Here is a 14,544-nt window from a genome sequence, read left to right on the forward strand (position 1 = left end):
ATCTCGTTACGTTATAATAATGAAATTGCGAAAATAGTGAAAACGCTTAAATTGAAGAAAGCACCTGGACACGACAAACTAGTTAGCGAGAACCTAATACATGGCGGGGATTGTCTGCTCCATTACATCAAAACACTGTTCACTCTGATGTTACAAGCGACGTATGTTTCATCTGGATGCAAGATTGGAATAATCATCCCTATTCTCAAGAAAGGGAAACCGAAAACTAAATGCAGCAGCTATCGCCCTATCACACTACTTCCGGTTTTATACAAACTCTTTGAACAACTTCTCCACTCAAGAATAAGCAAGTGGTGTATCGAAAATGATAAAACATTTCCGAACCTTCAACAGAGCGCCTACCAAAAAGAACTGGTTCGATCACCGTGTCGTTCAACTTATAGGAATGTATATATTCCATTATGGAAAACGACTCCTCCTCGCACGTGGCACTGCTGGACACTTCCGTTGCATTTGACACCTACTTCACAACGCACTATTTTCAAAACTACTAGAATTTGGAATAAAAGAACAACGCTGCGGACGTTAATAAATTGCTACACGGACATAAAAAGCGCAGTGTGCGTTAACGGGGTACTTTCAATGCCATTTTCGGTGCGACATGGAGTCAGACAAGGCAAGGTCTTATCAACTTGGCTGTACCTCCTATTTATAGACACGCTTTTGTGTGCTCTGGAGTCATCTGGATATCGAAACCCCGTCGGCCACCAGCAAACCGCAAACCCAACCCTAGCAGACGATCTCACGCTCATTTCAAGCAGTGCTAAATCATTGCAGCGCCAGCTAAATATTGTAACGAGATATGCGAACACATGGGGATATAGACTTAATGAAGACCAATGCATGTATATGGTCTGTGGAAAAAGTAGAGTTTTGCCACAGACTACAGTTAAAATCTACAATAAAATACTTCTCCCCACAGAATCAACAAAACACGTAGTAATAAAGTTTCACAGATCGCTGAAGTCGTCACACGCAGTTGACGAACGAATACGAAAAGGTCGATCATCGGTCTATTCCCTAATGACAAAAAAGGAAAGCATATTCGACATTAATCCGCTGAAAATGGCCAACATCGTGGATAAGGTATTCATCCCCTCAGCATGGTATGTATGGTTCGGAACTGTGGGCATCACTGACGAACTATGATGTCCTTACACTAGAAAGGTTTCTGAGATTTGCAGCAAAAATGTGTCAACATTTGCCAACGCGCACAAGAACTGACATGTCATTTAGCTTAATCGGCTGGCTACCAATACTTGCGAAAATTGACTCAAGAAAACTGATGTTCTTCCATAAATTTTGTTGTATGAACAGTAAATATCTCACAAAACAACTATTTTGGTATCGACTAGCGCTTTTTAATATCCGGGGCAAATCATCACAGCAAGGGTTTATACCAGACATTTACGCAGTAATGGAAAAGAAGAGCCTTTTAAACAATTATACAGTTTATCGCGATTCCAGTATTATTCCTCCTAAACTGACGTGGAAACGTATTGCAAACAATGCGATCCGCAACTATCACACGGAGCTGTGGACTGTGCGCGTCACAGGGAACCCAGAATTTGCGCGATTTAGTTTCGTCCACCCTCACATCAGGGCCGCTCGCATCTGAACCGCGGCGAGAACAACTCGCGAAACATCGGAAGCCTCGGCAGCTGTGCGTGTCCTAGTGAACACGCGGGAACAACCTTCCGGAAACAATTGCAGACACTGTGGTCTCCTTATACTAGACAGCGACATTCATGCCATCGCCTCGTGTCAAAGACTAATAGAATATAGACTGACAATCCTACGAGCGAGTAACATTCTCCCCAATACAAATTCATATGATATGGTGGCATTATTGCTATCAGCGTTAAACACCCTCGATGCCGAGACAACCATGAGTAAATGTAACTTCATTCATATATGTGTTACGTAAAATTAACTGTAATGTGTTTAAAAAAAACAACAGACGTCTTGTGGATCTCTTCATACATAATATTCATATGTAAATTATGGTTTATGTAAATATTACTTGATTCTATGTTTATATATGTGAATGTATATTTGCTTTTTTATATTGTATGTTTCAAAATCACTAAGAAGTGGAAATAAAGAGTGTATATATGGTAAAAACCGTTATGCTACGCTTTAATGATCTGGGTGACTTGTTCTCAAGATTATTATCAGCTTATCAACAATTAGTTTATAATAACATGCCAATTTCTTGTGTACTCGGAGCAATCGATAATCGATAATGCGCCAAATAGCTTAAGTAAGGACACTAAGGGTGCGTATTAATGATAACAATAGGGAGTCTTAACAGTTGTTGTTTACTTTATCCAGAAAAAAAAGACAATGAGGGTGCAGATATATTATTATTATTTTTATTTTTTTCCTTCCTAAATGACCCTTATCACACAATGATTTCATCTATACTTCGGAAAACATAAAATTAACCCAACACACACACACACACACACACACACACACACACACACACACACACACACACACACACACACACACACACACACACACACACACACACACACACACACACACACACACACACACACACACACACACACACACACACACACACACACACACACACACACACACACACACACACACACACACACACACACACACACACACACACACACACACACACACACACACACACACACACACACACACACACACACACACACACACACACACACACACACACACACACACACACACACACACCACACACACACACACACACACACACACACACACACACACACACACACACACACACACACACACACACAACACACACACACACACACACACGCACGCACGCACGCACGCACGCACGCACGCACGCACGCACGCACGCACGCACGCACGCACGCACGCACGCACGCACGCACGCACGCACGCACGCACACACACACACACACACACACACACACACACACACACACACACACACACACACACACACACACACACACACACACACACACATATATATATATATATTATGATGCTTTTAACATATAACATTACTGATGTGTTTATATTCAAATAAAGTAATGTCTTCTATTAACATTGGATGTGCAATAAAACTTGGTTTTACACAAATTTAATAATCGTATCATCCTTTTTCATTGAATCATAGCCAAACATATTTTAAATACTAATTATTGTTAGCCAGTCACACTATTCAGTGTACTATGGTATATTGCCGTCTTTGTTTATCATGTCCACAGTTTCCTTATTTGTTCATATCATCCGCAGATTCATAATGTCCGCAAATTTAAAAAGTATTCATAAATCCGCAAATCCTAGCTTTGTTCATATCATCCGCTCTTTCCGATAATCCTTCTTTGTCTATATTATCCGCTCTTTACTATATACCCTATATCAAATACATCATCCGCAGATTCCTTCTTTGTATATATTATCCGCAGTTTCCTTCTTTGTTCATATCATCCGCTCTTTTCGATAATCCTTCTTTGTCTATATTGTCCGCTCTTTACTATATACCCTATATCATTCGCTCTTTTATCCGCCTTTTAGTACGTGCCCATAGCTCGAGTGTTACACTGCACTACATGCTGCCGTTGAGAGGACCCTTTAGATGTTTTCTACTTCACACACTACTCCTGATAGTATTAAGCAAACTTTAGTTATTTTAGAATATATACGATCTTATTTAACAAAAAATCAAAACAGATACAAATTTATGTTGATGAATCAAAGACTGTAAGAATAGTTCAGAAGAAGTTTTACCAAAAAATAAACATAGGAAAGGTTTTAAAGGGACCGTCAATCGCGATTGACGAACAAGAAATGTTCGAAAATATCGTGTTTTTTTATTACAATTATTAGTTTATTTTGATTAAAATATCACGAATGGTATATTACATTACTTAAAAAAAGTTTATAAGTTTTCATATGTTCAGTATATTCGGGAATTTATTTTACTGGGTACATGTACCTGGGGCGGTATTCTGAAACTTTCTTAGATATTTTACATAGAATTTTCTAATTCTTATTTTTTTTCACTAAGAAAGTTTTTTGTCTAAGATTTTCATCTTAGAAAATTTCTAAGACCATTCTTAGAAAAAAAACGTTCTTAGAAAATAAAACTATTTTCGTTCGTAAAAAAATTGTATTATTGACAGATTAAGCGCTTTTTGCAGTTGTGCGCATGCGCGATTACTACTGCAAGGCAAAACAATATGGCAACTTCGATGAACAATGTGTGTCATTCCAATACGCGAGTGTAATGTGTTTTAAGGCTTCAAACACATTATTTTAATTGTATATAGGACGCGATTCCATCTGCTTTGTGTTAAAGCCGATAATAATGAAATCGCTCAAACGTTCAGAGTAGAGTAACAGTTATAATGTGCATCGAATTTTATTCGCGCGAATGTTGAACGATTGTTAGAATATTACGTGTCTAAAAAATCTTCAATCGAAAGCAATAAAGGTGTCAAGTCTGAAAAGAAAACGGATGGTTGCATAAGGGTATGTTTGGAATAATGTGATTCTATATTTATTTCATTATTATGTCATTGTGTACCCATTCGGCTTCGTCGCAAATAGGAATTTCCGTTTCTAAAAATAGAATATTTGACACTGAATGTAAACAGACTACAACTGTCATCAGCGAAAACAATGGCGACTAGTACAAAGGAAAGGGAGCAGAAATTTTCTTTGGATGATTGTATTATCCTCTGCAATGTGATGGCAGAAGATTGTGGATTGAACGGATTAAGCAACCATGAGCTTCTAAAACACCGATTTACTGAAGGTAACCAAATTCAGGGCCAAAACACCAACTTTGAGAAAAGGGCCACAGCCTTTTTTCAGGGAAAAAAGACACACTTTTCTGGTTTTGGGGAATGAAAAATACTGAAGGTAAATTGGAAATTTAGAATTATAGTTAAATGTTTCTAGCAGATTTTGCAATTGCACCATTGAACATACAGTTGTTACTGTACATTATTAAACAAGTAACTTTATACAAATATTTCAACCTAGCTTAAAGTAGTTGCAATAATCAAAAGTATCCAAAAAGGTGCACATTCCCATTCTCTAATCTCATGAACTTAAAAATGGAAGATAATAATAATAATAACCATCAAAATATTCATACCAATTTATTTGCTACATTTTAAACAATAGAATCAGTGCTTATAGCATGTTAATTGTTTTATGAATGAAATAAATATATTTAATAACAGGAATAACAAGCCAGACAAAAAAGAAGATGTGGGCAAGAGTGTCAGACCTGTATAACGTCAAAGCGAGCAAGATGAGATCAGCTGACAAGCTTGAAAAAAAGTGGCTCAATCTAGTAGCCAAGCATCGAATAATCTACACGGATTACGTGAGAGACCGTGCACTGACTGGTAGTCATCAATTAATTGCAAAATGAGAAATTAAATATTTATATAACAAGGAAAAGAATATTATAAATTGTAATGCTTTGTAATGCTTTACCTCTGAAATGAGTAACCAGTATTTTGTTCATATACATGTATGTCTTATATATCACTTTGAAAATGAAAGTCCTCTTCATGTAAAATACATGTATCAACAAAATTGAGACTTAATCATGTCATTTTTAACAATGTAGCCACTGTTTAATTTTGCTGTCAGGTAAAAACCTGTTGGTAATGATGTTTCAATACACCTTCAAAAATTCAGTTGTTTGAATTAAGTCATTACCGTATACTGATAGTAGCAAGTTTAAAATTATACAAGAGTAAAACTCTGATTTAAGTTTGGAATAAATTCATAAATGTTATTATATCATTTTAACCACACACCCATAAATACTTAAATGAATTTTTTAATTTAAGGAGGAGGTTGTTTGCAAAAAAATCTCAACATCGTGACAGAGGCGATCATGAACGTGATAGGCATTGAGTCCCCTTCAATTGCTGGTGCTGCAGGTGTGGCACTTGACTCCAGCTTCAGTCAGTTGGAGACTTTATCAGCTGTGTAAGACACTTATTTATAATCTTTTAAGTAAAATGCAGATAAACAGTATACTACTGTTTATTTTTTTTTTATATATGATTAGGCATTTAATGTTCATACTCATTAATGTAATATTTAAGACAAACTACAGAAAACACATGCACAATCATAAAACAAGTTCAATTTTATCTATTTCTTGCTTAAAAACATCATACAAAAACAAGTGCAAAAAAAAAATCATACAAAACTGCATACCAAGAATTTTCTTAAATGTTTCATTGATTTTTTATTAGCAAAATTATTTGTGCGCTTACATATACGCTTCGTGAAACAAACTATTTTCAGAGCAATACCTTCCCATGAATAATACATTTTTTATACAGAAAACAAGTTTGAAAGCATGAAATGCGTAAATATTTATTATGTTTGAAAAAACTTTTACAGTATACAATAATATATAGACTCTTCTAAAAATCACATTTTTAAACAAATTTATGGACTTTTATTTTCATTTGTATATTTTGTACAGTTGTGTCAGTATTACTGACAAGTTTAATTCAGTTTAATAATTTAGAAGTACGATAAAATGGTCTTCATTTATACATTCATAGGTATTGTTTTTTTTTTGTTGAAAGATACATACTTTTACAGTTCGATAGTTATATTGTATTACCAAAAATTGGTAACAAGTTTATGCTATTTTTTACTGTTAACTGCAATGATAATTAACATCAAAGAAATCTTATACATTTAGATGTTTGTAAACAATGTACATGGGTTGTTCACCTCTAATGTGTATATTGATATTCACTCTTATAACCATATTGGCACACTGATTTTCAGTAGTCGGGACAGCTTACGTCTATTGTGACGGAACTCTGATTTTCAGGAGTTGGGACAGCTAGCGTCTATTGTGACGGAACTTTGATTTTCAGGAGCCGGGACAGCTAACGTCTATTGTAACGGCACACTGATTTTCAGTAGTCGGGACAGCTAGCGTCTATTGTGACGGAACTCTGATTTTTAGGAGTCGGGACAGATAGCGTCTATTGGTTAAAAACTCTGATTTTCAAGAGTCGGGACAGCTAGCGTCTTTTGTTACAAAACTCTGATTTTCAGGAGTCGGGACAGCTAGCGTCTATTGTGTCGGAACTCTGATTTGCAGGAGTCGGGACAGCTAGCGTCTATTGTGACGGCACACTGATTTTCAGGAGTCGGGAAAGCTAGCGTCTATTGTGACGGAACTCTGATTTGTCAGGAGTCGGGAAAGCTAGCGTCTATTGTGACGGAACTCTGATTTGCAGGAGTCGGGACAGCTAGCGTCTATTGTGACGGAACTCTGATTTTCAGGAGTCGGGACAGCTAGCGTCTATTGTGACGGAACTCTGATTTTCAGGAGTCGGGAAAGCTAGCGTCTATTGTGACGGCACACTGATTTTCCGGAGTCGGGAAAGCTAGCGTCTATTGTGACGGAACTCTGATTTGAAGGAGGTGGGACAGCTAGCGTCTATTGTGACGGCACACTGATTTTCAGTAGTCGGGACAGCTAACGTCTATTGTGACGGAACTCTGATTTGCAGGAGGTGGGACAGCTAGAGTCTATTGTGACGGAACTCTGAGGCGCAACGGGTTCCAATATGAGCGTCATTGGAACTGGAGCGAGGTCCTGGACGTCAAGTCGCATCTGTTGAATGGTATCGCCCATGTCATTTGAAAGCGAGAAAAAATGGGTTAAATGCATGTGTTTAAAGCTTCGTCCCAGATTAGCCTGTGCCGTCCACATAGGCTAATTAGGGACGACACTTTTCACTTGTATGTGTTTTGTTTAAAGGAAAACTGTTCTTTACGAAATACAACTTTAGACGGATTGCACAGGGCCATATGGGACGATACTTTACGTAATGCATTTAAACCCGTTTTCTCGGAACGCGACTTAAGTGTAAAACCTTTTATTAAATTATAAATTTTTCATCAAACACAATGCATTTTTCTAATGTCATTTGAACTTCAATATCATTAAAACATGCATATAAATTCAAACATGCATACATTGTAGAACTAAAGGGTACTGATTTTACAGCAGAGAGCTACATTTACCGATTATACGAAACCGTACTATTTCCATTAACAATACTTAATTACAAAGAGCAAAATTGACCCATAAAGCGGACCAAATGCAGCTCAGGGTATACTTATTTAGAATATGCTGTTACAGAGAGCGGCATTGACCTGCTATATTGGACCGTTCTGTTGCTAAGATTGAACGTTAATTGACCGGTTTAGCAGAAACATAAAGTTGCAACGTATACACTTTCTGACGATTACCAAAAGCAGTGGACGACATTTACCCATTTGACCGAACTCTTCTGTTGCCGAGTGTGTACTTTATTAGCAATACTCCATTGCAGCCAGCGATATTGACCGGTTCGACCGGACCATACTACTAATTCGAGACTCGCTCGATGCCATGCTGTCCTACTTTACATGGGCGACCACTTCCGGTCACCATACCTGCATAACCGACAAGGTACACACTTATTTTCGTTTGGATTTTGTTTGGGTTTTACATTATTTAGTCTTTCAGCACGATGATCAGGTGCATCCTTTTCTTAATAAGTATTGGTTCGTCGTTAACCAGCGTTAAGTGCACATAGTGTTAACTCTAGTCTATTTAAATAATTTTTTATTTGTCGGCATGATATGCCTTGTGGTTTTAAATGACTTTTGCGTGGACACTTAGATCAAGTAATCATGTTAAGATCGGTAATTTTCCGATGTGTTCTTGTTAAATTTTGTAGGTCGGTCAACATGCGAAATCAAAGAAAATAAATGATCAACCAATGATATTGATTTTACAGACAACTCAGTTAGTTACAACTATTACTGGACCCAGATTTACGCATCACTCTTGCAACTATTTCTTTATGGAATAAAAATATTAAAGGATAATTATAAAGGTATAGAAATATCTAAAGTCTGAAGTAAACGTTGTGATTTAAGCGTACATAGCCGGAGATATTAACAAAGATCTATCAATATACAAAGATTGGAAACATCCATTCAGACCTTTTTTTTTTATATATATCTTTGATATTAATTAGATATATTTAAGGTCGAGGTAGACAATTATATTGATATCTGCCTTTGTTTAAGCCTTTAGTATTTCTTATTAGTGTAGTGGCCTGAGTGCCTCAATCGACCGGGGAGCTATGCCATCGGGAATCTAAACTCCTGACAGGGCTTCCCAATCTGAAAAGGTTGAAGGGTAGAGGTTAGACACGAATATCAGCCGCTCCTCCTGGATGCTAAGAATAATAATAACTAAGACAAAAAATACCAAGGGCGGAAGACGATCTAAAGCACTGGCTAGCAAGTCTCCTACGACGAAGAAAAGTCGGAAAATAAAACACTGGTCACGACGGATGCACTTGACAAAAGTGCCCATAACGTTGGTGCAACGCTTTCCACTCCAATAATGGATCTTTGCGGGATGGTGTCAAGCCTTGACGGGGCCCAACCCAAGCTACCGGAGGTCACCCCGTCCCGCTACGACGGCCTCATGAAGACCATGATACAAGGGAATCTCTACGGCAGCCTTGAGTACCATCAGCGACGGCAATCTTTAAGCAAAGAGTCGACGTGCCCATCTGAGTTCTCGACAAGAATAAGAAGATTATATGTGACTCATTTTCTGAATTAAAAATAAAGGAGTTACACTACAGAAATCGTTCACAGTTTTATTCCACATGTCTTACTGTATTTGTAAAGATAAATTAGTGACCATTATCGAAAGCATCATTTGTGATCGAAAACTTTGAATGGAATAACATTTCTGTTCCCATCTTTTTGATTTTCAATTGCCGTAAATCGACGAAAAACGCATAAAACTTGGTCAAGAAGCATTCATGTAAAGGAAAACACAACCTAAAGGTTCACATTTTAAGTTTCAATGCAATCGAATGTATCAAAATACTCAATACACATAAAGGATATTAGAAATATTCACATAAGACATGTCTCAGATTGTCAAATGGCTTTTATGCAAGAAGAGAAAAGGAACTCTTAAGAAATTACCAAATACGTAGGGACACCGGTACACGTGTTTAGTTGAATGTAACCTATGATGGCGGCGCTTAACAACGTATGTAGTAAACTAATATTAAACATAGTTATACATTTTATTAACGAATATATAACCTATAATGACATGACAAAGGTAAATATGTGTTTCTAAAATGTATTAATCTGAAATAACTATTAATGAACGATAATCGTATTCCTACAATGTGAATATTTCAGACTAACGAATCGAAAAATGTACGTTTTGTCAAGAGAGATCAATGAGTTGTTCCCCTTTTCTTTAAGTACTAATTTCCTCCCTTAGTTTGAAATCTGTAAGAAAAAAAGATTTGTTTACACTTTAAGAAAACAATATTACGTTGTTCAATGCAACATGTCAACACATCGTTCGCGCTCTATTCTAGCCTCTAGGATAACCATTTTTACAAAAAGTTCATGTGCAATACTTGTTTCTGCTGATTTTATAGCTAAAGAAACTTCAGCAAACAGTTTATATAGTCTTGACAGACCTGTACGTAGTCCATATAAACGGACTTCCTGAGAGCCTATGATAATTTTTGCTTTGACGGCTCTGGGAGTCCATATGCACCCCTTCATAAACATTGGTGCACAATTTAATCAACAATGCAAGGGTTAAGGAACACTGAAACTGCAAGAACTTAATCAAAGTTTACCTGTCATACATGCCAGACGTCCCGATCTCGGCGGGACAGTCCTGCTTTTGGGCCCTTGTCCCGGCATTCCGATGAGATGATTTGTCCCGACATTCGTAAAAAAAACAATGTAAAGTCTACAAGTTCCCAATAAAATTCGCTATTCAAGCTCTGTTTGGCTAAAACTTACCACCGCTAATCCCTGTTTTACCCCCAACAACCCGCTTGTGCTACTCGAGTGCACCAGTGTTGTTTTTGACACCTTATCAGCGATTTATCTGCAAATTAGTGATTTTATCAGGCATTCACACCACGGTGGTTTTATGATAGGGGTCTCTAATTGCTATCGAAAGATGTATCATACAGAAATAAACGCCAATGACACTATTATCCTGTTTATTATACCACCTAAGGTTATAAAACATGTCAAAACACCGATTTTGTACATCAAACAAATTGGATGCTGACCAATACGCATCGATGTTTCACATAAATTAACTTTCGTTTTCGACTGATTTTCAGAAAATAATTTGTAACAATCTAAATTTAGAGTTAATTGACGATTGATTGAATAAGAAAAGTGCTCGATGCGCTCACATCGCGTCACACGATTTACATATGTTCAAGGGGATGTCCAGCTGTACCGATTGGATGTCAAATTAAGGTTTACGGGGAAACCCCACAATTCAGTTTATGGAGTGTGTTAAAAATTTGCTTACTTCCTGAGAATGGAAGAACGAGAATTTCTGAAACACATGTATCGTCAAAATAGTGCAGAAAATTAGAGTTTTTGCAAGTAATAGACCGACTATCGACTAAAGTAAAGGTGAAATGATTGATCGTTTTAAGTGTCCTGCTTTTTGGTCAAACTTCCCGACAATTTTTTATGGAATGTCCCGATTTGGACCTGAACAATTCTGGAATGTATGTACCTGTCTTAACCACAAACTCATCCAAATGTACCATTAAAGCAAGAAATACGTACGTTCTATCCACCATATTCAAACTGTTATTTTGTTGACAACTTAAAAAGTGTTGTTGTCGTTTAGGTCGCAGTACACCAATATTTTGAACATCGGGTTATGTGATGTAGCCTAGGTCGACAAGGGTGTAAATTATTCGTCACAAAATAAACTGTTTCAAATTTCAAGACATAAAAATGTCAACGAGAATAGTGTGTTGAAACATCATCTTGTTTTTTAGGGCACATGCACAGGATAAAGTCCGTAGGTTGCCATTCAGGTAAATTTAACATTTTTATGAAGTTTATTCATTATTTTCTTCAATTTGTCTCGAACGACGTCTGTTAAGTGAAGCGCACAGATTCTCTGCGCTGAACTGCACCCATGTTTATGAAGAGGTGCATATGGACACCCAGAGCCGTCAAAGCAAAAATTATCATAGGCTCTCAGGGAGTCCGTTTATTTGGACTAACCTGTATACTGAAGCGAACTCCGTATCGAAAGTCAACCAGAGTCGTAACATATTTATGTCACGTTTTAAATCAAAGACAGTTCATTTACTTGGATACATTTCTACATATATTGGTGAATAAATATAAATTACTGCATCGGGGCATATTTTTAGATTCAAATATTTCAAATGCATCTTACAATAGATGAAAATAACTCATCAGCATGAAATTCACAATTTTTATGCCATTGTCGCTTTGTCATGTGACGAGTTTTCATTTTGATACTGTCGGATCGACCTTGACATTTTTTGCTTAAATTGTAAACATTACTTTCGTTTTCTGAAATCTATAAATTGTGATTAACAACTTACGTCTGGTGGATTAAAATTCTTATTTCAAAGTGAATCAGGTAAGTTTTACTTTGAGTTTGTATTTACACTACACTTGTTTTACAAAACAAGCAAGAACAATTTAAAATACCGTGAAATGTCATTCTGAATTGAAAGCACTTGAGCACATGGCATGTTGCTAAAAATAGAAAAAAAACGTTGTATGACCGTGAAATCTCGGGAGATTCTCATTTAAAAAATGTCTGTTGCATTGCTGTTTTTCTCGATATTAGAGAAGTAAAGATAAATTTCAATGTTTAAGGTAGAATTTTGTGAAAGAATATATCAGTTTAATTTGAAAAATGTCAATCTTTCCGATCAAGTGGTTGATTTTAGCCAATAACTGCATTTAAAAGCTGTTTTGGACCGGTCTTTGTCAGCTGTCAAGTTTTTGGGAATTTCTGGTTGACTTACTCTATGGGGTTGGTCCATAACTATAAAGTTGCGCCAGTCAAAAATCATAAAAAAGCAACATTTATTAAGTTATGGTAGCCAGAACTACTGATTTTACAGCCGTTATTAGGTAGCAAGAGGCAATAATTTTATTTAACGGGAATATTTTAATGATATTTGGCACTGATGTTATACTACTTTAAAAGAAACAAACTGATGTCTTTCTTTTTTTTTTTGTTGAAAAATGAAATTTTTATGATTTTTTTTTAAATTCGTAACAAAAGAGGAAAATTTTTCTGCTTTTTTTTGCCAAAAAAAAGGTTCATGCCAGCAAACAACTGAAATTTGCATTTAACCAATTATTTTTGGCATTTATAAGTTATTTTTATCAATGCGAATGCCTTTTTAGACATAAAACACATAAATACATATTTATAACAAATATTTATGCCCCCCCCCGGTCGGTCTGTCGGTCGGTCGGTCTGTCGGTTGGTCCGTCCACCAGGTGGTTTCCGGATGATAACTCAAGAACGCTTGGGCCTAGGATTATGAAACTTCATAGGTACATTGATCATGACTCGCAGATGACCCCTATTGATTTTGAGGTCACTAGGTCAAAGGTCAAGGTCACGGTGACCCAAAATAATAAAATGGTTTCCGGATGATAACTCAAGAACGCTTAAGCCTAAGATCATGAAACTTGATAGGTAGATTGATCATGACCCGCACATGACCCCTTCAGGTCACTAGGTCAAAGCTCAAGGTCACAGTGACCCAAAATAGTAAAATGGTTTCTGGATGATAACTCAAGAACGCTTATGCCTAGGATCATGAAACTTCGTAGGTAGATTAATAATGGCTGGAAAATAACCCCTATTGATTTTCAGGTCACTAGGTCAAAGGTCACGGTCACGGTGACCCGAAATAGTAAAATGGTTTCCGGATGATAACTCAAGAACGCTTATGCCTTGGATCATGAAACCTCATAGGTACATTGATCATGACTCGCAGATGACCCCCATTGATTTTCAGGTCACTAGGTCAAAGGTCAAGGTCACGGTGACCCGAAATAGTAAAATGGTTTCCTGATGATAACTCAAGAACGCTTATGCCTAGGATCATGAAACTTGATAGGTAGATTGATCAATACTCAAAGTTGACCCCTATTGATTTTCAGGTCACTATATCAACGGTCAAGGTCACGGTGACCTGAAATTGTAAAATGGTTTCCGGATGATAACTCAAGAACGCTAATGGCTACAATCATGAAACTTCATAGGTACATTGATCATGACTTGCAAATGACCCCTATTGGTTTTGAGGTCACCAGGTCAAAGGTCAAGGTCATGATGACCCAAAATAGTAAAATGGTTTCGGAATGATAACTCAAGAACGCTTATTCCTAGGATCATGAAACTTGATAGGTAGATTGATCATGACTCGCAGATAACCCCTATTGATTTTCAGATCACTAGGTCAAAGGTCAAGGTCAAGGTGACCCGAAATAGTAAAATGGTTTCCGGATGATAACTCAAGAACACTTTTGGCTAGGATCATGAAACTTCATAGGTACATTGATCATAACTGGCATTTGACCCCTATCGATTTT

The 14,544-nt window shown here is 36.9% G+C and overlaps 1 protein-coding gene across 1 annotated transcript in view; it reads left to right on the forward strand.

Moving 5' to 3' along the window:
* The first annotated feature begins 11,735 nt into the window (after positions 1–11,735).
* The window catches only part of LOC127863908 (uncharacterized), a 5,136-nt gene continuing 2,327 nt past the window's right edge, over positions 11,736–14,544 (forward strand). Inside the window, exon 1 of the mRNA XM_052403596.1 lies at positions 11,736–11,981. Within this exon, the coding sequence (XP_052259556.1) occupies positions 11,948–11,981 (34 nt within the window). The 5' untranslated portion in view covers positions 11,736–11,947. The remainder of the gene's footprint in view (positions 11,982–14,544) is intronic.

This window comes from Dreissena polymorpha, chromosome 1 (genome assembly GCF_020536995.1).
Source record: "Dreissena polymorpha isolate Duluth1 chromosome 1, UMN_Dpol_1.0, whole genome shotgun sequence".
NCBI lineage: Eukaryota > Metazoa > Mollusca > Bivalvia > Myida > Dreissenidae > Dreissena > Dreissena polymorpha.